This window comes from Eubalaena glacialis, chromosome 8 (assembly GCF_028564815.1).
Source record: "Eubalaena glacialis isolate mEubGla1 chromosome 8, mEubGla1.1.hap2.+ XY, whole genome shotgun sequence".
In the NCBI taxonomy this organism is placed as follows: Eukaryota; Metazoa; Chordata; class Mammalia; order Artiodactyla; family Balaenidae; genus Eubalaena; species Eubalaena glacialis.
In genome coordinates, this window is record NC_083723.1 from 73,124,508 (window position 1) to 73,150,322 (window position 25,815).

General features: G+C 34.9%; 1 protein-coding gene across 4 annotated transcripts in view; it reads right to left on the bottom strand.

Moving 5' to 3' along the window:
* The window catches only part of CDK14 (cyclin dependent kinase 14), a 595,554-nt gene that overhangs the window by 269,583 nt on the left and 300,156 nt on the right, over positions 1-25,815 (bottom strand). For all 4 annotated transcript variants that reach the window (XM_061198583.1, XM_061198580.1, XM_061198584.1 and 1 more), the window contains 2 exons: positions 21,814-21,876; positions 6,584-6,707 (listed from right to left, as the gene is read on the bottom strand). In XM_061198583.1, coding sequence (XP_061054566.1) covers positions 6,584-6,707; positions 21,814-21,876 — 187 coding nt within the window. The remainder of the gene's footprint in view (positions 1-6,583; positions 6,708-21,813; positions 21,877-25,815) is intronic.

The window sequence follows — 25,815 nt, forward strand, 5'->3', positions numbered from 1 at the left end:
ACAGGTATGTTAACATACCTGGGAAAAGTTACATTATGATAACAGAAAGAACAATATAATGAAATGTCATCATCATCCCTTTTGAATCCAAGAAAACTTCTGAATGGATAAGTGGGGATATTAAACAAGATTTAAATAATGAGCTAAGCGATGTTTCATGATCCTAGAGAAGACAATTTGAAGTATCAACACTCCTTTTCAAAAGGGTTACCACATCTTTAAAATAATGAGTCATGGGGATTAACTTTAATTCACATGTTAATCAAATTATTTCTAACATGGAATGTTGATAATGTATTTGATACATTTTAAGACATGTACATTTTGATTTGGAGTTTTAATGAAGCCCAGAAAAATCAGGTAGAAAAACAGCCCTTTCTTTGGTTCATATTGTAGCACAATTATAAAAATATTCTTTAGTTTTCAGATCTTCATGAAAACAACTGCCTAAACTTTGCATTAAAACTGCTTATGTTAAACTTCAAAGGATCTTTCTAAAAGTAGATTGATACCTCACATTAGACAATAAAAATATTTTTGCTAATAGAAATTATATTCTAAACCAAAGATACAGTAATATTGAATCCTACTGGTCAAAGCATGGTTAGTTATATCTAACCTTGAATTTATAACTATGGCTTCAGTGGTGAATTTTATAGGCTAACGATAAAAAATAGTTAAAGGTTTGTAATTTGGGGACTAACTGGCTTTTATTCAGAGACTTTATATTTATCACACAGACAGACTGTACTCTGCATCTGAAAGCAGTTGATTTCTTTCTGTTTTCTACTATTCCCTACATGAATTCTGAGAGACACATTACAAACAAACCCTGCACTCACCATGGCCTCTGCAGAGTTACATCTCTGGTGTGTTCTGCAAATCAATCTAAAATGTGATTTACAATAATTTTCTTTTTCAAATTAAGACAAGGAACAGCCTGGAGGAGGAAACTACCAACATTAGGAAGGTAACATTTTAGACCTCTGGTGGGAAAGAGACCTGTGTAATTTTACTTGATTAAAACCACAGAGCTGTTTAACTTGGTTCCTACATTAGGAAAGCCAGTAAAATAAGCCAAGACCTTAAATGCTTGTATTACAGAGTTTGCACTGTCTCTTTTTTTCAGGGGCAAATTTAACCCAGCTGTCTTTCCATATAGCAAGGCCCTGACCCCTAAAAATAGCAGAAGAATGGCTGGAAAATGTGGGTGACACAATCATCATCATCTTGCAAGAACTGCAGAAAGCTGCAATTCTACAGACTCATCTATTTTGTTTTCATCTCATTTACATGGAAAAATACCTTTAAGTTTTCATACTATCATGCTGCAAATGAACACTAACTTCTTGGTAAGCTTATTTATGCATTTACTTGCCACACTACGATAATTTTCTTTTAGTGTGATCTCAACACATATCATAAAAGTGTGGCTCTCATCTACTTGAATTTCTAGAAGCCAGAATAAAAAAAATTAGACCATAGGAAGGGATGGTATAGCCTTGATTATGGATTCAATTGACTGATTTTTATCCAACAGTGAATATCTGATCATTAGAAAATAAGTTAATAATTTCAGAAATGTACAACATAAAAAACCAACTCTGAGAAGAATCTTAGAAAGTATCTGTTCAGTGCGCTTAGTTTTTAGTGGAGGAGTGTAAGCTCAGAGGGGATAAATGACTTCCTGAAAGTCATAAGCTAGTTATAGACAGAGCCAGGTCTCCTAATTCAAGGCTCAACACACTTTGATTTCAACAATAGTACAACCAGACAATCATTTAAGGTCTGCAGAGTAGGAACTTTCAAATCTTATACATCTTTTCCACATGTTTACATTCAGTCAGTGATATTTATTTCTGCAGCCTGAGGCTATAAATATAATACCAAGCAGATATGTACAGTCAACGTATAAGAGCCTCAAAGCAATCCTGAGGCTCCAACACCATCTGAAGTCATCTAATTCCATCTGCACTCTTGACTGTGCCCAGCCAGGACAGCACTGATGAAGAGAAAATTAATTTGTAAACTGCTGGTTTGCTAAAGCAAATCAAGCAGAAATTAGTAAATTCACTAGTAATTAGTAATTAGTAAATTAGTGGGTCTTAGTCTTTACACTAATACTCAATTTTGTTATGCATATTGTTTCTTCATTCAACCAATATTTACTGAGCATCTCCTATGATCTAAACATAGCACAGACAAGAGTGAGCAAGACAGGACTTCCCTGGTGGCCCAGTGGCTGAGACTCTGCGCTCCCAATGCAGAGGGGCTGGGTTCCATCCCTGGTCAGGGAAATAGATCCCCCATGCATACCGCAACTAAAGATCCCGCATGCTGCAATGAAGATCCCGCATACCACAACTAAGACCCAGCACAGCCAAACAAACAAACAAACAAATAAATAAATATATATATATATATATATATAAAAGAGTGAGCAAGACAAGCCATGTCCCTGCCCTCATTGAATTTACAATCAAGTAGCAGAAGCAAAAAATTAACCGATAAACAAATGACAAAATAATTTCAGCACACCATAAGTGCTATTGAAGAAGTTGAACTGGGTGATCATAGTGGTAAAATTCTATTTTTGGAAAGGTGGCCTTTTTGAACAGGTAACATATGATCTATGATCTATGTGATGAGAAAGAGGCAGCCACGTGAGAAGCAGAAGGAACAGTATTCCAGGCAAAGGGAAAGGCTAAGTAAGAGGCTCTGATGTGGGAACACGTTTGGCGTTTGGTTGTACTACAGTAGGCAAGGAGGAGCAAGGTAGTGAAGACATAGGCTGCATAAGGGATTTGAAATATTTTTTCCCAAACATAATGTAAACACGAACCTTTTTTTAGAAATGAGTCTGGGGCTTCCCTGGTGGCGTAGTGGTTAGGAATCCGCCTGCCAATGCAGGGGACACGGGTTCAAGCCCTGGTCCGGGAGGATCCCACATGCCGCGGAGCAACTAGGCGTGTGCGCCACGGCTACTGAGCCTGCGCTCTAGAGCCCGCGAGCCACAACTACGGAAGCCCGCGTGCCCAGAGGCCGTGCTCAGCAACGGGAGAGCCCACCGCAATGAGAAGCCCGCGCACCGCAACGAAGAGTAGCCCCCACTCGCCGCAACTAGAGAAAGCCTGCGCGCAGCAATGAAGACCCACCACAGCCAAAAATAAATAAATAAAATAAATAAGTAAATTAAAAAAAAAAATGAGTCTGAATGCTACACAATTTTATTATCTTATTATACACAGGTGGGACAAACTTCTGCATTAGGAAAGCCATAGTGATTCTAAATCATGTGTAATTTACTTATTTTTAAATGCATATAGAAAACAAGTCTCAGGTAAGTGCTTAAATATGATTTTGTTTACAAGGAAAAAAAATAGTACAGCATTTTGACCACCTGGAATTCAGAACTACATTCCATTTAAACATGAATGGTCTACGGATACATGATCATCTGGTTTACCTTGTCCAGCAGGTAAAATCTCCAAAGGACTAAGGCTGAAATCACTCATTACTATTGAATTAGTCAAATGACAAAATGTTCTTTAAATTATGTGATGCATTTTTTTGGTATTAGTGCAATCTATTTTTGTAGCACGAGTGTCATATTTGTCGTATGTATAAAATACATAGAATGGTTAATAATTTCCTATAATTATTAATATATAAATATAAATATATATAATGAACAATAATTTACTGGAAGATTAGGCAGGTCTGTAAGGTAAAATATCTATGTATATAAATGTAAAGATCCTGGGCCACCTGAAATTGAAGGATGTGGATCAAGCATCTGAATTCCAGTTTTGTGAGCAGCTACCCTCATATAATCAAGCCTGTGAGAATTTCTAACCCTCTCTGAATCTCATGTCTCTCTCAGAAGTATAGGTTACTATACGTTACTAGGTTTAAGAGACAATGAAACAAGACTTTCTAAGCGTCTGGCACATAGAATAAACTCAATAAATTTTAGTGCTTCTCCCTCCCCCCATATATTTCCTCTAATAAAAACAGTAGCATTTATGATACAGGAATTATGCTCATACAGATTTCATTTGTATCTTTTAATCAAAATTTTATGATATTTTTCACATAAGAGATATAGGTAGGACAAAGGAACTGCTGCTAAAGCTCTTTACACATCAAACTCTGAATTAAGACCTAGTGTTTCTAATTGTTCTGCTGTCTGGAACCGTCCCATTTTGACTGTCTAGCTCCTCCATCTCAGACTGTGTTTCCTTCATCTCAGACACAAACACGTGCCCGACCGCAGTAAATCACAGTTAATCGCATGTCTTAAATTAAAAGACAAAAATGATGCACAATTGGGAGAAATTGTCAGTTGGTGAATGAGTCTCCCTCATTACACTTCGTGCACAGGATGCATGCCAAGTCTGTGTTCCAGGCAAGAAGATTCAGTCTATGACATTGAGGTACAACCTTTGTGCAGAGCAGTCTGGTCCAAAGAATCAAATGCTTTAAAACACGCAACGCTGTAATTGCAGCATATATGGAACATTCAATACAGGATTGTGCATAATCATGAACAATTAGAAAGAACCAAAATGTTCACTGATGAGGGACTGAATAAAAAGACTAGGTCTTGGCCATTAAAGGAAAAATCTATGCTGTTACAAATGATTTTTTCATACTGAATAACATGAGAAAATGTCCATGACATATTCTTATGTGAAAACTGCTTATAAAACAATGTTTCTTTTTTTTTTTGAGGATTATATAATTGGTGGAAGAAGCAAGAAAAGAGAGAGAGAAGGAGAAAGGCACTGGGAAAATATACAACAAAAATGTTAACATTTGTTATCTCTGAGTTGGTCATACTTTCGAAATTTTCTAATTTTCTAAAAAAAACTTTCTAAGTTGTTTAAAATTACACTTGAATTTATCTCTGAATCTATTGCAAAATGTCAGTTTTAAAGATCCATAAGAATCTTCTAAGGTGAACTTACCTATTATAATAAAAACATCATCGTAAAATTAAAAAATAATCCCCCAGTAAGCACTTAGATACAATTCTATTATTCCCTTGGTTATACAGACAAAATAAACTTTGTAAAAATGTATTCTATAAATATACAAGAAAACCATGTTCAGCAAAATTAAATGTTCAATACAATAATTTATTCCAACATATACCTTATAGTATATTAACATAGCAGAAAAAAATCATTATAAATTCTTACTAATTTAATACTAATACCGACAAACTACAAAATATGTTCACAGCAAACCCAACAGCCTTGAATTTGAGGAACTGCAAATCTTCTCCACTCACCTACTCTCCCATTATTTTCTACACTGTAATAGAAAGACTTTACATCTAGCCACCTAGTATTATTCTGATGCTAAAACCTGACAGCAAACAACATATACACACACACAAATAAGATGAAAACAAAGTTTTGCAATGTATCACCAATCATGCTAACTTTTGTTTCATTTCAATTTTAGAAGAAAAGAATATACAAAACCCAAAAGTAGAGTCATTCCAAAGGTACTGAACAGTCTACTAACCTTGAAATAAGAAATAAACATTTCCTGCTCTCTTTTATTTCTCGGGGGGTGGGGTGGGAAAAGATAATCATATTTCGGTAAAAGCCCATATCTCAACCTCAGGCGTCTTTGTGTCCCAAGGGTAATATTTCCATTCCATTCTTAATGGAACAAATTTCTAATCAGAATATGTATTCAAAAATAATTGAGGCAATGCAATGTCAACACATCATGCTGCCATCAGCATTCCTGGTGTTGGGAATTGACTTGGCACACTCTGGTGTGACAGAGAGTCAGGGCAGTGCAGACACATCAGACGTGATGAAGTGAGGGGAGCCAGCAAGGACGACACAACAGTTCTGCTCCTCTTTGGGTGCTTAAGTTAGTGTTGGATGAAAGCTTCTAAGCTGGAAGAGGCCAACCTTAAAACCTTTAAGGAAGGGATGACTTGTAATGGATCCAGGCCAGGACCTCAACTTTTAAATCAGCATCAGTGTCTACTTTTATAAAGTTATTGAGAATTTTTGAAACAATAGTCACTTTCAGAAAGGTTAACACTGCCCCTAGATTTTTAAATTATTAAAATCTCAGGACAACATACACTACTGAATATATTTTGTGATGCTCTGAAACAGTCCCAAGGTTTAAATCCAGGTTTCCTCAAGTTTGACAATATATTGGTAGTTGTTGAAGCCGGGTGATGGGTAATGGGGCTCCTTATCGTATCCTTCTACTTTTGAATGTGCTTGACATTTTCATAATAGAAAATGGAAAAAATAGATTTCTTTCAATGTATTTTATATTCAAAATTTTACTGACTTTTCCTTTGGAAATATATGAGATCTGATTTGTGCTTATGATTATTTAAGGCTTTAACAAGCAATGTGGATTTTTAAAAAATCTACCAAGCATGATGTTGATCATAAAAAAAATTTTTTTTTCACTCCTGAAAAAATGTTACCAGGATCTGGAATGATAGAAGAAGTGCACCTAAACAAATGCAGTGCCACCATCTGCCTGGCATTCTCACAGTGTGACAAAATAGACTGGTAATTAACTGCTTTCCTACCGAAATCTGCCAGCTTTAACTCCCCCGTGTCACTGATCAGAAGGTTCTGTGGTTTCAGGTCTCTGTGCAAAATATAACGCTGGTGGATGTAAGACAGCCCTCGCAGCAACTGAAATAAAAACAACTGAAAAAATAGGGAGACAAAAGTTAAAATCTGAACACAGACAAATGCCAGTTTCTACATACAGTCTGCCAAGTACTTGTGTTTAGTGAAAATGGGTACCCATCACTAAATTTCCTACCAAACTATTTAAACAGAATTTGCATAAGGGTATGGAAATTCCTAATTCATTAAGAAGTAAATCTGAAAATTTCTAACAACCTATTATGTCTACCCAGAGTGATACCTCCTCAGCCAGAAAGATCTATAATCCAATCTGTGTTCTATAAATTAAGCACAATGTAAAGAATCATTTTTTAAATAATATTTGATCTCTTCAGGTCTAAATTGATGCTTGAGACAGAGAAAAAAATCTACCCAGAATATTATAAAAAGAAGCAGAATTTTTTACTAAGTTTATGTAAATGTGCGTGTATTTAATTCCATAGAAATGACATAAACATGGTACCCAAGGATTCACCCATTAACATGCTTTAAGGAATGGAAAGATAAGATGATTTCAAGTAATTAAAACAAAAACAGTCTCATGGTCCAATTATTACTGGATTGTAATTATATTGCTTTTGCACATATGGCCATAGAGATTAGGCTGTTGCCTAAAGACAGACATGTACCTTCACTAATTACAGAACAGACCCGTCCTAAAGGGAAAGGAAACACAGAAAACAGAGAAATCAAGAATTCAAGAGCAATGGTTTTATAAGAAATAATTTTAAGAACTGACTGATGGCCTTCCCTGTTTAGTTTCATATTGGATCCTATCAAATGTTTCCATTTTGATAACAAAAAATGTGATTCACTAGGCTTTCCAATATTTATAAAAATGTTTATAAAAAAGAGACTATCTTTAAACAATTTACTTGCCAAAATAATCCTAATTGACATAGTTTTTAAAAATCAATCTCCTAAAACAAAAATAAAAACAAAAGGTTTTAAGTGCCATCAATACCGTAGTCTATGTAATCAGCTGGTAACAAAATGCAGTTTCAGGGAAATTTTAAATGAATTAGATGCCAAGTATGGGCAGTATAAGGATTCCAGGATCTTCAAATGGAGAAGACTGGCTACTCCTTGAGGGCCCTGGAAGCTAGCATTTCTGGAATATTTTCCAACTAACAAGGGGCTCTGAAAGCCAAGTAAATTTTTTAGAGGGTGGATACCTTGAAATAACAGTAGATGAATTCATTTCAAAATCTCTGTATGTGATAATATGCTGTGGAGCAGTGAAGGCCTAGGATCATTATTTCCAGAATCTAAGTACCAGAAACTAAAAAGCTGTTCTGTGTTAGCCTGGATTAAATTACTGGCTCAAGAACCTCGGGAAGCAAACGTCTCCTGGACTCCTCCTTTCAATCCTTCCTGTGTAGCAGATGGAAAGACTTAACACCATCACCAGCAGCTTCCAGCCTTGTTCCTCACTTCTAATACCCCCTGCATCCTGAAGCGGAAAGCTTACAATTTCTAGGAAAATCCATATCCCTTCAGTTTAGCAGGGAGAAAGGACGAGCAAATAAAGCTGCTTTGTGTTTTCAAAAGCTTTTCATCAATCAATCAATCAATCACAAAGGCAGACCACATAACAAACTTAATTTCAAAAATAAACTGATTTTGAAAAGAAAGTCTGCATTCTGCAAGGTGCTAGCAGAGACTTACCAGACTGCGATTATCTATTTAACCACAGCAACACATTTTAGTTGAACAAGCAATGACACAAAGTGCCAGCTGCCGTTCTATGCATCATAGAATATGAACTCATTTGATCTCTGTAATAATTTTAGTGGTGAAGGTACCACTATTAAATCTGTATTAGTGATGAGGAAACTGGGATCAGTTTAAGTGGCAGAGCCAGGACTCAAAACCCAACAAGTTTGATTCCATGCCCTTAACCACTCTACTGTAGGAATCTTGGCCAGAACACAAGTAGGGAGTGTTGATAGAGAAGCTGCTTCCTCCAACTAACAGGATAAAGTCTGGGCATCTAACAGCACGGCCTTCGAGGCTGCTGAGCTGAGCCCTGATTCCAGCTGGGTGCCCAGGCATCATCTCTCTACATTCCCTGACTCCAAGCAGTCTCATGCACCCCCCTACACACAGCATACTGCTCTTCAGCCCTTGACCTTTGTTCTTACCTCTCCTCTGACAGAAGAGCCCTGTCTCACCTTTGCCTGCTAATCTCCATGTATTTCTTAGGTCTCTCCTCAAAAACCACTCCTCCCTGGAGGCTTTCCTGACCCCAGGCTTTCCCTCTCCCTACAGGTCTGTGTGAGGGGTTCCTCCTCTGTGCTCCTGGGGCAGCCGCTACATCTGTCTATCGCAGTTATGGTATGACCCTATCTCCCACAGACTGTGTGCCTTAACCACCTTCCTAACCTGGGTGCACAGCTGACACTCATATACCAGTAATGTGATGACTGAACAGAATTTAGACACAGCTGGATGAAGCAGATCCAGAAATAACAGACGCCTGGAATGGGAGTCTCTAGAAGCTAAGGGTAGAAGTGGGTAGATCAAGCAGTCCCAAAGGGCTCTTCTTTTAATACCTTTACCAATTAGTTAAAATATATAATCCTCATGCTAATCCAGAAGCTATTCAAATAGGGTAGCGTATTAAAGAGGATTAAGAAAATCAGTGATAGGAAAGGATGCAACCCCACACTCCAACTACAGTTGTATACATGATAAACTAAGCCCCAAACAAGACAAGTAGAGCCCCAAACATTAAGTTAGAGCCCCAAACAGATTTTTAGATCTTTGATCAATGCACAAAGTCAGAACAAATCCCCATAGAATAAATTCATTCAGGATTAACTAAGTGCCAACCATGTGCCAGGTGCTGTCACGTAAGAGGGATGCAGAGATGAACAGGATATAAGATGTAGTCCCGGACTCGAGGAACTCACAGCCCACTGGGTATGAGAGACACATAAACAGATAACTACCACTTAAAGAGGTCTGCACTGTGACAGCAACGCGAACTTAGTGTACTGAAGGCACAGAGGAGGGAGGAAACTTGTCACACTGAAAACAGAATTCATTATACATAAAATTTTAATAGGAAAACAAGCATTCACTAGATGCACAAGATGAAGTGATGTATTATATGTTCTTGCTGTTCTGAGGGAAAAAATTGAGGAGACCAAGCAAGCAGATCACTAAGAAGACAAATTAGGAAGAAAAATTTAAATAAATGAAAAGAAGACAATATATGAAACAGTAAAATTATCAATGCACCATCATAATAGTAATGGTGGCAAGGGGACAACAGTATACTTCACTGAAACCATTAGTAAACTTGGTGTTTTGGAAATAACATTTTAATGTGTTTAACAGAAAATGTACTGCTAGCTAGGGGTGGGAAGGCCACAAGGAATTAGCACTGAGTTTAATAGAATGTCCCATGGAATATTCTTTGGGAGTGTTTTGAGAAAGGCAAGTCTTAGGCATTTCTTCCTTTAGGCAAACAGGCAAGTATCTAACTTGCCCATGTAAATTTTTAAGAAAGCCACTTCACTTGGTTGTTGTATAAATCACCACATAACAAGCTATATTTGATCTTTGTGAAAACCAGAGGGTACTGTGAAAACAAGAAGGACCACCAAAGAGGGGGTCACATGCAGAGAAAGAGTAAAAATCAGCTTTGCTACTCGCTAATAAAACTTGGTGAACATCAATGCAATCTCAGGTACTGAAAAAAAAGGACGAGAGAGTAATACTAATTGAAGGCTTACACTCATTTAAAGGCTGTTCTAAGTAATTTTACATATATTTTGTAATCCTGTATTTTTCCTTTTCTTTTAAACAAATGAGAAAACTAAAGTTCTAAAAGCACAAGAAACTTAAAGTCATCCAACCATCACACAGCACTTGTGAACTTTCCACTACACCTCATTATCTTAAATGAGGTTGATGCTTACTAAACGCATGGATGAATACAGTTATACACCCAATATAATCAAAGTGCTCTGATTAAGTGAACCCAAGTTTGTAAGCCTCAATTAGCATATTATGTAATGAGCATATGATTCTTGAATGTCTATTTTTGCTACTTAAAATCCTCTTAGAAATAAATAACATGGCAGAAGACAGCTTTATGTCCTGAAGCTGATAAACTAACATATTTTCATTTCTATCTTCTTATTTTTCTACTGTAGTAGCCATAAGGTCTTCCTAAGAATACCTTGTCCCCTCAGAATATTCTATTCAACTTTATAAAAGGAGATATCTTCAAATCCTACAGTATGATCACTGAAGAGTTATACTCTAGTTCGAATATGTTCACTTTTTGCAATAAGAATCCCCATGGGAAAATGCCTTAAATAGCAATGATAGGATGAACAGGGACACTTTTACCAGCAGCAGATCTATCTACAGCCCCGTTGTCTTGCCATACCCTGCAGAAAGCAGCTCATATTCTCAGGGCCGTGGCATATACTTCTTGGGAATATCCTTTAATACTCCTTCTATTCCCTTCTGAAACTCTTTAGACTTTAAGTAGGTGAAGAATATCAAGATAAGGCTTTTTATCAAAACATTTAGAGCAAGTTGGTAAAAAGCACACACACGCATCATTGGACTTAATATATTTGTTACTCAAAAGAATTATTGGCACTTGCAGGGAGCAACAAATTTTATACCCCTCCACCCCCGTCAGAGTCTAAAGATGTGTGATCCGATGCTCTTTGTCTCAATGCTTACAGTCATTAGATTCCATGAATGGTCTGAAATCCATGCATTATTTAATAAATGTGGTTCCATTTAATATGAGACTAAGCACAGTGAACATCTTGCAGATTTTCCGGGCTTGGGTCAACTATCTTCAAGGGATGTCCAGGGTCTCTTAGGGCTTATTAGAGTGATTAGCAATGCACCCTATGCCTTATGGCACAGCAGCAATTCCTACAAAGAGAGTTAGTTAAGCTACTTTTCTGTCACCTGGGGACCAAGGTTAAATTTTTGTATCTTAGGTTTTTCATCTTAAAAATGACTGATTGTCTCAGATGCCCTTAATATTCATTCATGCTGTAAAATTGTATCCTTTCATTTTATGAATAACAGAAATAGAAGGGACTCTACAAATTGAGCAGCTGTAATAACTGCCATTTACTAAGTACTTACTAGTAAATTAATCCTTCCAACACTTCTGCTAGGCAGATACTATTATCTTTATTTCACAGATAGAGAAATAAAGGCTCAGAGAAACTAAATGAATGGGGAAAAGGGACCCACAGCAAGTGTAGTAGAGGTAGTAGAGATAGTTCCCATTTTTGTCTTGCTCTGACACCCACAATTTAAAATACTGCTACCCAAAAATTACGTATACTATTTGAGTAAAGTAGTTACACATTGTGTGAATCCAAGGCTAGAAAATGTGACATTGGTAAATAAACCAAAGTTGTACATGGCTAATACATGCTTCAAATAATATGCTCCATGTTTAGCACCATATCATTTAAAAATCCACAGGATGCACAAACATTAAATTACTCATGCATCAAACTTTCTAGAAATGAAAAATAATTAGAAAATTTGAGTCCTCAAAATATCTAGTGAATGTGAAAATACATTAAAATATGCATCAGATAATGATTTTACTGCGATACTAGGTCTTCTTCAACTTTCAAAAGAATGATTCATTCCACTTAGTTGAGTTTCAAATTTGCAAATACCTAATGCAAATATCAAATCATAATTTGTAATACAACGTACATAATACATTCCCAAATAGTTTATATTTTATAAAACATCATTGCAATTTTATGTGTTGAATTTTTTAAAAAGAACACTAAGAAGGTTATATGGAGATATACGGGAGACAGAAATAAAAGCCCAGATAGTAAAACATTATGGTATAATTTATTTGTCACTTTGGACATACTTGACAGTATTAAGTGTGCTACTGGGATGGTGTAAGACACAAACATTCATGCCAGGTCATCAGGTCATAAATATGTCCTTTTTTGCCCTGTACTACAGATAGATCTGGGTCTTAGAAAATCTGAGTAGTAAGGACAGTTTGTCTTGCCATGTTGTGCCCTTTTTGAGTTCTTTCATTTAACTTTCTGCTTCTTCATTCTACTCCCTCATAAGTCTTAGATATGGAACATGTTCCATCATTTCTAAATAATGTAACAAAAATTTAATTTTCATTCTCTACATTATTTATACATTAATATTCTATTCTTAAAGATGATAACTTTCTGGAAGGGAATAACTCAAAAAATAAGAGTTTCAAATACTTGGGCAAACTCGGGAAAAAGCTCTTGCACACTTTCTGTGATCCTTAAGTTGGCCTCCCATTCCGCCCTCTCCTCCTGCCTCAATACAATGGTGGATATCAACAAGGTGTTGTTCTAGGCACCGAGATGCCCACAGTGAGCAAGTTGACTGGAGCCATGGGAACCAGAACTGGGATACTTACAAGGAGTCAAATGGGGATTGTAAGATAGATCTGTGTTTTGCCATGTTCCTTGAAAGAAGCACATTAGCTTCTTTAGTATGTTAATATATTATAATAATATGTAATATTATGTAATAATATATATTATAATACTTAATATTAGTATACTAATACTAAGTAGATTTCCAAGTTATTAGGGTTTGTATGTATGATGAAGAAAATGGGGAGGGCTGAGGATGAGAAACTTCCATTTAATAAACTTGGTCAGCAGCCTAAAATTAGTATTAGAAATATTCCTTAGCTGAGTAGAAACAAGATGATCAAATTTAAGCTACTGGCTTTAATAGTTGCCCAACATAATTTTCCAAGAGAGAAACTGAAACACTTATTCCAAGGAATTCTAATAACATAATAATATTAAGTATACAACTGACCTTACTGATAGGCACTTTTTGGAACCAAAAAGAAATAGCATGAAATACAAATTTTTGCTCAACTTCATTTGTGAATGTATGCAACACTCCCCCAACTACAGGGCTGTTCTTTTTACACACAATGAAAAGGAATAAATAGAATTTAAAATGGTTTTACTGCCTAAAGTAACACCTTAAACACTATCAACATGAATTGTCTTAATATCAGTTGATAAGGCCAATGCAACTTTTTTTAAAATTGAGAGAGACAGATGCAGACTGAAAAACTGACAAAGGTGATGAATCTTGAGTGTAAGAGTCTTAGAGAAAGATCACTTCTGCAAGCTATACAATAGAGAAAAATATGTTTCAAATGGAATGCAGTAAAGACTCAGAGTTTGATAGGTGTGATCAATAAACCTCTCTCTCTCTGCATCTTCTTAGAGAGGTCTCAAGTAACAGGGATTTATATATTAATGAGAAAATATCTATGAAATGTACTGGCTACTCACATGAAGGCTGAACTTGTCTAGGACTTTCAGAAAAATCCCTGGAAGTGTGTACATACTCTGTTACTCAGCTAATTTCCCCCCTGGGTCCTCATGCTTGTCTTGGAAAACATGCAAACAAAGGGGTCAAGTGCAAGATCCATCTTAAACGGGAGAGAGGCAAGGTGAATGGCTTGAAGCTTGAAACCCAGGAGGGTATCTTTCCTATTTCCACTGGATACCACAGCCCCTGCCACACCAAGCTGGGTAATTCCATCTAACAAATAAAATATCACAGGGCATACTTCTAATGACTATCTGTATTTCATCAATCTTTGGGGTGATTTCTTTTCAATCTGGGTTTTAAAGCACCTCTAGGAAAGAGTGGGCTGTTCAGTTAGCTGCCTTGATTCCTTTGTCTGATTCAAATCATTAACAAGCACATCAGCAGATGATGCCAAGCACACAGAAGACATGTTCTAAACAACGGAACGCACGCCCCCCATCTTAACCAGAAATTCACTACTCAGACCCCCTCTGAACATCCAACACAATATGAATTGACACATGAATTTCACTTTCTTTTATTGTTAATCCTTCACTGTCTGGATATGGAAAATCATTTTGTTATAACAAAAATAGGATGAAAAGGCTCAGAAGAAAACTGGACAGGTGCTGAGACTAGGTGTCAAATTTTTAAAACACTCTTGAATGGCTCCATGAAATAACCGTATTTCCCAAAATACAGAATAATGAAAGGCTAATATTCACTGTAATGCATAGTAGGAAATCATTACCAGCTAAATGAGAGTTCTAACGCAAAATATGGAGAAAATCAGGTGTTATCTGATTTTCTATCTCAACACTAGAAAGTCTCATTCAGGAATCACTTCTCAGTGCCATCTGTATGAGACAGTCTTAATTTGGCATAACATAACTCTGACTGTTATACACCTGCTTGTTCTTGGAAAAATAGCAATTTTTCAACCATAATAATCCTCATATCTTTTTAATTAATATAGATATTGAGATAAAAAATAAAACTCAGCTTTATGTCCAAAGAATTTCAGATACTTCAGAGAACAAGGCAGATAATTCAGAATTACTTTGGTTATTTTGGATAACAGTTCTTTAAAAAAAAAAAGGCAAATGTTTTTACAAAAATATCTTCTAGAAAAGTCATTAAGATGACATGGCAATGAAGGTAATTACATAAAAACACAGGAAGACCCAATGTCATCATGGTAATAAGATTCAAGCACCTGTATTTCTGGATATGAGCTGGAGACAGCATCAATTAATCTTTCTTTTCTTTAATGAACCTTAATTTTCAGTCTCTCATGCTTATCATTTTTTAAAGAACACATGTAAAGCTGAATGAAAGAGGAAATTTAGACTGTTATGGTCATTTTTTAAAAAACTGATCAATCTGTAAATCACTGAGAATTATAAAATGAAGAACTTCAATACAAGTCTGCCTTCAACTCAGCTATGACAGTCAAAACCCAATAAAATTCATAGTGAATGGTTTGTAAAGGGGGAAAAATGAACTACCTTCTGCCCAAAATTCTAACCAGTTTTCTACATACCAATTATCATGTTCTAGCAATTGGTTGTTATACCTTTAATCATCATAAATATTTACAACAAGGCCAATGTCCTCAGGCTTTCGATTCAGGTTTTAAATTGTCCTCTAAGTAATTAACTGCTAAAATTACCCATTTGTCTAAAATTGATATAATACAGACCATTAGTTAATAGTGAATATTTATTTCAGAAGGCCATACTGAGAACAGACACATTTTGTAGGCAATTAAAGTAGCAAAGTGATTATAGCAATTTAGTTAACATTGACAATTTTTCTTATGCGTTTATTCCAGTGCTTACAAGGAATATACAGCACAAAAGATAAAACTTTAACAGATGTTTTCCTGGGATTTAGTACCAAATTACCATAGACTAGCCTATGCTTTACTATGAAATCATGAGTTATGTACTCTTTCAATTGTTCTTTTCTTCCCCCTCATTCTTCAGTGATACATCACCTTTGTAACGCTTGCAAGTCTACCTGATTCACAGTAAAGAACAATCGCCTCAATTCTCAGATGCATGGCATCCCACCTTTTCACAAAAAACAAGTATATATGAAATCTAAACAAAGATATGTACATTTTTATAATCCAAGATAAATGTTTAAAATATTTCCATATACTGTCATGCTGCATAGTGATGAAACCAAAAGTCAAAAGTGTCAAATTTAGAAGCAAAAGGACTTGATCGCTATGTTTTCCTTCTGTTCACCACAATAAATATTCAGTATTTATTACATTCCTATCCTTTAATGATCTATGAACTATTTAACCAAATGCAGAGCTTCAGAGTTATTACAAGAACATGGTCTTTTAAAGATAATTGCTTATCTCACCTGGTTTTCACACCTTACATTTATAGAGAACCATTACAAGGTCTTATTTTAGCTCAACTGTTGTTTTTTTTTTTAATCAGCATCTAGCACAGCATTATGAACAGTTGTTAACTTAGTAAATATTATTCTTATGTTCTTCATTTTGCATTCATCGATTTAAGTGACAATAAATATCACCACATGAAAAAAATATGTTAATCCATCACATAGAAATACCCATGGGACATCTGTCAAGATGTCATAGTCAGACTTCTTTGAGAATAATTTCACCTGCAGTGCAGATCCTAAATGTAACCCTGGAGGAGTGCACTGTCTCTAAGCAGACAAAATGTGAAGAAAAGCCAGTGCATGATTAGCTGAGTGGCCTCCCATGGAAACCAACATGGTAATGGGGGCTGTTTGCTTTCATGCACTACAATTCAGACGCCAAAACACAGGCATTAACAAGATGCATTCTATTTTTTAACTTCCCATACCCTCAGAGAAGGTATAACTATTATCTTCAACATGAAAATGATGAAAAACCTATGTGAATGAGTACATACAAAGTCAGAAATAACAAGCTAATTACTGTAATTTAATATATGAACCATGCAATGTAAGGAAGAGAACATTGGACAAAGAATCAAAATGCTCTTTGACAAGTTCTTAATCTCAATGATTCTGATCTTTATATAAAATGTGGCAGCTGAAATGGATGACTGCTTTAGGATGCTAATCCTGGAATGAGCCTGGCTATAGCAGAATCACTTAAAGAAGTGTTTTTCTAACTACATCAACATGTAATATTGATTACATATTACATTTTATAATATTACATATTGATCGTAATATTGTACTGTATTATAATCATGTAAATGTTATTTACAGCTGAGCCATTAAGTTTTATATGACTACTTTCTTCCCCTGCACAATAATTGTTTTTCCTGGTGTTAGTAACTATCTAGTTCTTTTGTTGGTTGGTTTGCTTGCCTTTGTTTAATTTTCTTTGTGGTTATCACTAATTCAACACCAAATTCTTCTTCCATCTTGTAAATCTGCTCAAACACATTTGGTACTCTATCTAACCCTTTCATCTTCTTAGAAATCTCTCCTGGAGACTTCTGACCTGCGCCAATCAGACTGATTGGTTACCCTTTCAGCTCGATGCACAGTTGTTACCCTGGGATTCTTTTCATCATTGTCTTGAGGCTCTCCATCTCTCTTTTGTGGTAGCCTCTACTACCTGGTTTCCTTTTCTTTTCTGCTTTGGTTTATTCCCTGAGTTATAGCGCAGTACATCTTCAAGTAGCTTCCTGAGAAAGGATGCAAGGTATGCAAACTTTTCGACTCCTTGAACACCTGAAAATAATTATCCTACTCTCACACTTCATTGATAGTTTGTATACAATTGTAGATTGGAAACAATTTTACATTGGAATTTTCAAGTTGTTGTCCCACTTCCATCTCCATTCCAGTGCTGCTGTTGAAGTTTAACACCACTGTAATTCTTGATCTTTAGTAGTAAACCTGTTTCCTTTTGGTAGGATCTTTCTTTGAAATCAGTGTTCTGAAATTTTGCAATAATAAATGTTATCGTTCATCTATTTTCATTAAATGTTCTGGGCATTTAATGGACCCTCTTAATCTTGAAGTTCACATCCTTCACATCTGGAAAAAGTATAGTTTAATGTTTATTGCTTTAATGACTCCCTCCTCTCTATTTTCTCCAGTCATTCAGATGGTTGATCCCCTGGACTGGACTCCAAATTTTTTGATACCTTCTTTCTCATGTTTCTGATTTGTATTTTATGCTCTATTTTATGGCAAACGTCTCCAACTTTTTCTTCCATCCATTTTTACTGTTGTTTTTAATTTCTGTCATCATATTTTGAATTTCCAAAGCTACTTCATGTTCACTAATTTCTCCTTTTTAAAAATAACATAGCATTGTGTTTTATAGATGTACTGTTTTCTTTTACCTCTTGGAGAATATTATCGATAATTTTTTTGAAGTTTTCTTTCTTTCTTTCTCTGTCTAATCAATGCAAGCAAATTGCTTCCTCTGAGTTACTTATTTGTCAATTGGGGTCTTCATTGTAGAATCACCTAGATTCTTTAGGTCTGTTCTCTTGGACTGATCAGATTCTCCACAAAGACACAACTTTCTACCTTGAGGTGTGGGTCTGATACCTGTTTTCTGAAGCACCACAGTCCAGGCCCTGTCTCTCATATATATATATATATATATATATATTAAAGTTTCACAGATGACTCTGCTGTGGAGCCTAGTTTGAAGACCTCTTTGATGATGATCAAAGTTTCTTGCACCCTTAAATATTCCTAGCACTGAGACAATCCAGTACAGTTTGGCAAAACCTCAAAAAGCCAAGATGTCAATAGCTATGGGGAAATGGAAACTTATATACCAACACCTCTCGCTGCCTTTCAGTTATTCAGAAAGGTATAAAAAGAGGTAAATCACATCATGCACTTTTGGAGGCAAAAATGTAGTAGAGTATCAATCTGTAACCATGTTAAACAACTTCTGAGTGAGAGTAGTTCCTGCTCCATATGACTAATATCTAGACTCAGTGTTGGCGTCATATCTAATTTCTGTGACATTATTTATGCTAACTGCACATCTCATTCACCAGTAAGTTTCCACCACACCTTAGGAGGTACGAGCTCTTGCAGTAATAAACCTTGTTTAATGCCCCAGTACAACCTGAACTTGAAATAGGTAGCAAACACTAAGTATTTTAAGTATGAGGAATGATCATAGGGTGAAAGAAAAGCTTGCAAAACTTGGGTAACAACTGTTGAAACACTATTTCAAGGAGTGCAGCCTAGTAACTGAAAACCAGTAACCTAGAAGCTCAATCTTTCCATGACCATTAAGAGATTAAGGAAAAATAAAATGTAATGGATGAAGCAGAATTTACAAAGGCTACAAAAATCACCAGTGATACTGGCAATGCTTTGTGGAATGAGCTCTCTTTCTTTATTTCACCAACAAACTTGCCCATAACTAATGACACACAGTGCTGGTGAAAAGACCAAACAAGGATAATGGAAATCCAGTGATTCCATGGTTCTTTGAAAAGGCTCAGGTCAGCTCTTTAATCTTAATCCTGTCACTGAATTTAAAGTCTGGAAATCAAAGTTAGCTCAGAGTAGCCTCTGATTTCCACTGAGGCTGGTAGGCCCTGGGCTTCCACTAGCTGGGCTCTCTACAGATTCCCCAGGCTAAAGTGGGAAACGGGGGCGGGGAGGGGGGAAGGAATTCGGAGATTGGGGTTGACACATATACACTATTGATACTATGTATAAAATGGACAACTAATGAGAACACACTGTATAGCACAGGGAACTCTACTTAATGCACTGTGGTGACCTAAATGGGAAGGAAATCGAAAAAAAGGGGATATATATATATATATGTATAGCTGATTTATTTTGCTGTACAGTAGAAACTAACACAACACTGTAAAGCAACTATACTCCAATAAAAATTAATTTAAAAAATAGATAAATAAATAAAAATAAAGTGGGAAACAGGAGTAAGGATGTACTGTACTGTTGATTGTGAACCCAATCAACCCTAAGAAGAGAACATTAAATGTATAAATGAGACAATTTGAGATGTTTTAATGTTAAAAAAAGAATTATGTATTAATTATAATACTAATGTTTAAAGTTAAATTCGAACATGAACAAGATTAATAAACAAATCTCTTCATCTGTTAAAATTTCTTGCCCAATCTAACCACTAAAAAACTACCTATGTCAATGGATACAGATTTTTAAGAAAAATGAATAGTCAAACAATTTAAAAGAAATCTAAATGAAACAAAAAATCACAACAACAAAAAAGGAGATATATGAAAAAATCAACAAATACTGTAAGTACCATACTGACTCTATTATTTATTTTAAAAACAATGTTTTGTCAGATTTCCTACAAGTTCTACATTTTAAAATTGTACAACATAGATGACCACCATAAAAACCCTCATTATTAATTTCATATTAAAAAGCACCTATAATTCATTAAGGAAAAAAACCAATCCAATAGAAAAATGAACAATATATAAGAACAGGTAACTTGTAATAGCAGAATTACAAATGGTCAAGAGAATTAAAAGATGCTCAATGTCACTAGCAGTCAAGAAAATGCCAACATAAAAAATATTTCATTTTTACTCATCAGAATGGCAAAAATCTAAATGACTGGTTAGTCAATCCTAGGGAGTGTAGAGAAAAACAGTCCTTCTGTAATTTACAACCTTGTGGGCAAAGGTTCCAGTTAAATTCATTAAAACTGACATCACGTCTCTAATTAATAGAGAAAACCCATTAACTAGATATTCAAAAGAAATGAGTATAAAGGTTTTATACTAATATCTACTCTAGAATCATTTTTAATAGGAACATTTTGGAAACAACCTCAAGATCCATGAATAAAGAACAGTTGCAAATTACGGTTTATTCATACTATGGAATAATATGCAGTTATTAGAAAGACTGAACTACATAGTCATGTATTGATTTTAAAGGATATCTATGACATATTCTAAGAGGAAAAAAAACTTATACAAAATATATATATTATTTTTATAAAGCAAAAAGAAATAAACACATGTAACACCATACGTGTAAATATATCTCTCCTAGCAAAAGGAAAAGTACAGAAGAAAAAATATGCCACATTGCAAGAAAGGTGCAGATAATGAATGGGACGAAATGAAGACAAATAATTTTACTTCAAATACATTTATAAGTTTAGCCTTCAGATAAACTTTGGTATCTTCTAACTCCCTAACATATGCCAAGAAAGAATCTCTTTGTTTTAAGCTTGAAATTTTTGGACAATTTCCCAAGATGGTTGCTAGGTCAAATCTTAGAAAAACTTAGTTCTTTTTATACACAGTAATCCAATTTCTGGTAAAAGAAATGAAAAAAAGCAGTAGGAAAAACCATTTTTATCTGTACAAACAAGTGAAAAATATGCACCATGAACTCACCATAACACTGTTTTGGATCATAATAATACTTTATCTTGAAACCAATTGGTACTGCAGTATGGAGCTCCAAGCTAGAACTACTGGAGATTCCCCTCTACTGAAAACAGTGTTATGACAGGATTCCAGTGGATTTTACTCATTATTGGCAAATGTTTCTCCATGAAGAAAAAGCAGGATAAGGTCTAAATAATAATACCCCAGTGAAAATATTTAATGTCAAAGCATGGCTTCCAATGTCAAAGCATAGCAATGACTATGGTTCACTTCAATATTACTTCTCTTTACACAATTTTTTAAAGTTATAGTAGAGAGATTAGATTTTCGCTCAAAAAATGCACATGAAGAATGCTAACCCTTGACTTAAAAAGATCTTTTCCTACCTTCACATTATCTGGATGCAGCCCCCCAGGGTGCTTGTCCATGTACTGACATAAATCAGTATGCTAGAAGAAAAAGGGGAAAATGTATTAACATCCCTCTGGCTATAACACAATGAATCAATATTTTTTTACTTCAAAGTCATCATTACTTTCTGAACAAAGCAAATATAAGACAAGTGGGTGGATTTTTAGTGTATGCAGTTGCATACTCCTCCGCCCCCTGTTTTAACCACAATCGAATCACTATCTTTACCTCTAGGCTCTGTCTTACATTAAACATATCTGTGTATTAGAAGGAATTCATGTCCACAATTTTTTACTTTGTTAAATGTAATTTTAATTTTCTCCTCATTGAACATACATCTCTTAACTGGAAAAAAAAAACAAACAAAACCCTACCTAAAAATATATGCCTTAACTTAAAAAAACTAAAGCATATACACACACACAATTAACCAATCCAATTACAATTTCAATTATCTTGTATTTTCCAAGTGGAAATGCAAGTTATGATTATTTATGTTATATAAGATGAAAATACTACAAACAGATCATTCCAGTAAAATTAATCATTGGATTTATTTGAGTTTTTCATAACTATATTCATTAAAAAATAATTTTCAGATTCTCAGAACTCTTGAATATATTTGAGAAAATATTTACGTTATAAAACTTTATAAAGATTTACTTTATAAATCAATACAAATACTTTCAAAATTATAAATTAAGACAAATACATCCAGATATAACTTAAAAGGAATATTCCTAGATAGCAACTTATGCTGTTATTCCTTCAAATATCCAAAGCTCAATTTGCACACAATTATATATTTTCTTTTTAATGCTTTTTCTGTTTATATTATGAGTTACATAAAACTTGGAAAAAAACATGTAGAGTTGCTATATAAATTTTTCTAATCTTATTGGAGGATACTGTAAGATTTGTGACATTGAAACATTTAATCATTCTGTAAAAGCCAGTGATCATGATTATTCGTGCCCCATTGTCAGGCTTCAATTATTCAGGAATCATAAGTTTTTGATACCTTCAAGAACCTGTACCATGGCTATAGCCATGATGACAACAGTTCAGATTCCTTTACTGAGTTTTTATTGCATGCCAGGTGGTAACTCCCAAGGATACAGAGCAGAATTTAGCATTCATTCATTATTCATCATGTATTTCTTGAGCACTTATTATCTTCCAGGCACTACACTAATCACTAAGGGCACAGAATTCAATGAAATAGATGCTGGTGGAAAAAACCAGGCATGTCAGTAATTACAGTAGAGTATGTTGTATATTAATAACAGTACTGGGTAATGTTTGAGGACATAGCAGGGGGGAACTTATTGTGGTCTAAAGATTTCAGAAAGGCCTCTGGAAAGCATTACTTCTAAGTAAGACTTGAATACAGAATGAAAAAGGTCAGCCAATGGAAGAACAAAGGGAAAGAAGATGGGACAGAAGAAATGCTCTTAGATATATTTTGAGACAATATTGCCTTTATCTTGCACCACACCCAAGGTGTTTAGCTTCCAAATGAAAGTCAAGTTCCATGAGGACAGAAACTATATTTGATTTGGAAATTATTGTCTCTCTGGTCCAGGCAATGACAGAGAAGAAGAACTAAATAAATACAGGTGGAAACAGTTTTACATATAGTATAGCTCATTAAAAATGAGCCTAAAATATAATTATAATGGGTTTCACGGAGTTTTTCCTGACTATATAAAAGTTTTATTTCATGCATTTAATTAATTGAGGAGTGATTTTTGGATCCCAAACTGCCACTTTGTAACTCCATACAATTAACCTCTCTGTCCTTTCAACTAAGGCTAACACCTTCCCTAGAGATTTCTGAAGAACATATAAAATAGTACATGAAGCACTGACATATATACACTACCAAATATAAAATGGATGGCTAGTGGGAAGCTCCTGCATAGCACAGGGAGATCAGATCGATGCTTTGTGATGACCTAGAGGGGTGGGATAGGGAGGGTGGGAGGGAGGCTCAAGACGGAGGGGATATGGGGATATATGTATACATATAGCTGATTCACTTTGTTGTACAGCAGAAACTAACACAACATTGTAAAGCAATTATACTCCATAGATATTACATAAATAAATAAAAATAAATAAAATAGTACATGAGAAAGCAGTTTTTAATCTATAACATGATACACAAAATAAGGTAGTATTTAAGATACTGCCCATTATACAATAAGACCCATGAGGGGAAGGACTGTAATTTGCTCATTGCTTCACACACAACAAATAAAGTGGTAAATAGAAAGTACATCCAATCATAACAATAATATATAGCCACATGTTAAAATTCCTATTAAAAATATAAATTTTCAGTTTACAAAACAAAATCAAACTCACACAAGCTAAATATACACAACAAAAAATAACAGAAAACCTGAAAATAAAGAAATAATACAACATATTATATATTACACATTTATGTTATTTATGTTTTCGGATATTTATACTGGTAAATATCAATAAAAAAGCAAAAAATCAGCATATCAATGTAAATATTAGACATATTAGAATTCAAGGAAAAAGTACTAAACATTTACGTACCTAGCAACATGGCATATCACTATAAAGCAAATATTGATCAAAATAAAAGAAGAAACTGAAAATTTCACAAAATCTTGAAGGGTTTAGCTTACCTCTTTCAAAAACCAACAAATGGAATTGACAAAAAAATAAGAATTCTATAAAGGATATGAGTAACACAGTTAAAAAGCATGTTTAATTTTGTGCCCAATAAATTTACACTACACATGCTTAAAGAAGTGGAATGGTGTTGGGGACAAAACTTTCACCGTATTTTATACTTGACATATACGTATTAAATGCCAATTGTGCATAAATAAATAAGAAAAGTCTCTGCTCACATAGAGCTTACATTCTGTGGATTTTTACATACTTGTGCATTATTGTAATTTTTTTCCAAGATTAAAGTATTCAAGCTTTTTGTTTAAAAGTAAACAAACAAATAAAAAACCCCACTAAACTATGAGGAAGGAAACATATCAGAAATGGGGAAAAAAGCTCCTGATCCTCATGGTACACATTACATCCTTCCGTGCATACATGCATGCCCAATGACAGTGTAACATGAATTAAAGGAAGGAGGCCTCTCCAGAAACGAGATTTTGGGAAATTTAATAAAGATTTTTCCAAACCTTTTAAATTTTAAGATTCATATTTTCTTAGCTGTATAGCATGAAAATGTGTGTATGCATACACACATGGCTATCACTAGCTGTGTAGCCTTAGACAGGTTACATAACCTCTGTGTATCAGTATCTTCATCTATGTAATGAAGATAATCCTAGTATACCTACCTTATATGGATATTGTGAAAATTAATAAGTAAATATCCATTATGGTTTTACTACACTGCCCAGCATGTGGTAGATGCTACATGTGATGATGATGATGATGATGATGATGATGATGATGATGATGATGATGGTGGTGATGATTTTCTGTAGTGTGTTTAGAGTAGGAAGGGATATTTGGGAGGACTGCAATTAAAAATGGAATGATAAACACCGTCAGAAAACTGGAACTCTTAGAAGTAACATTTCATCCTTATATATGTGTTCTTCCTGTCTACATGCCCAGACATTCTCATTCAAACTCCACAGCTCTCTGTACACAACCTCTGAGACTACTTCTGGCAAATACACCATTAACCTCAGATTGCTCTGGGTAATTAGGGGCAAGAATCTGGAGAATCCCAAATGGAGGAAGAGACAACAGGTAGTACAAGGTCTTGTTTTTATACCCTAGCAAACTTCTGTTCTACCTGCATTAAAAACTGTTTCTTTTCCCTCTCTCTTTTTTAATACACAGTACTATGCCTGGAACTGCATTAGATGTGCCTAAATTACAAATTTCATCACATCTCTTCTTTCTTTTTAACTTCTCTCCTTAGTTCAACTCATTGGCTTATGTGACCCTTATGATTT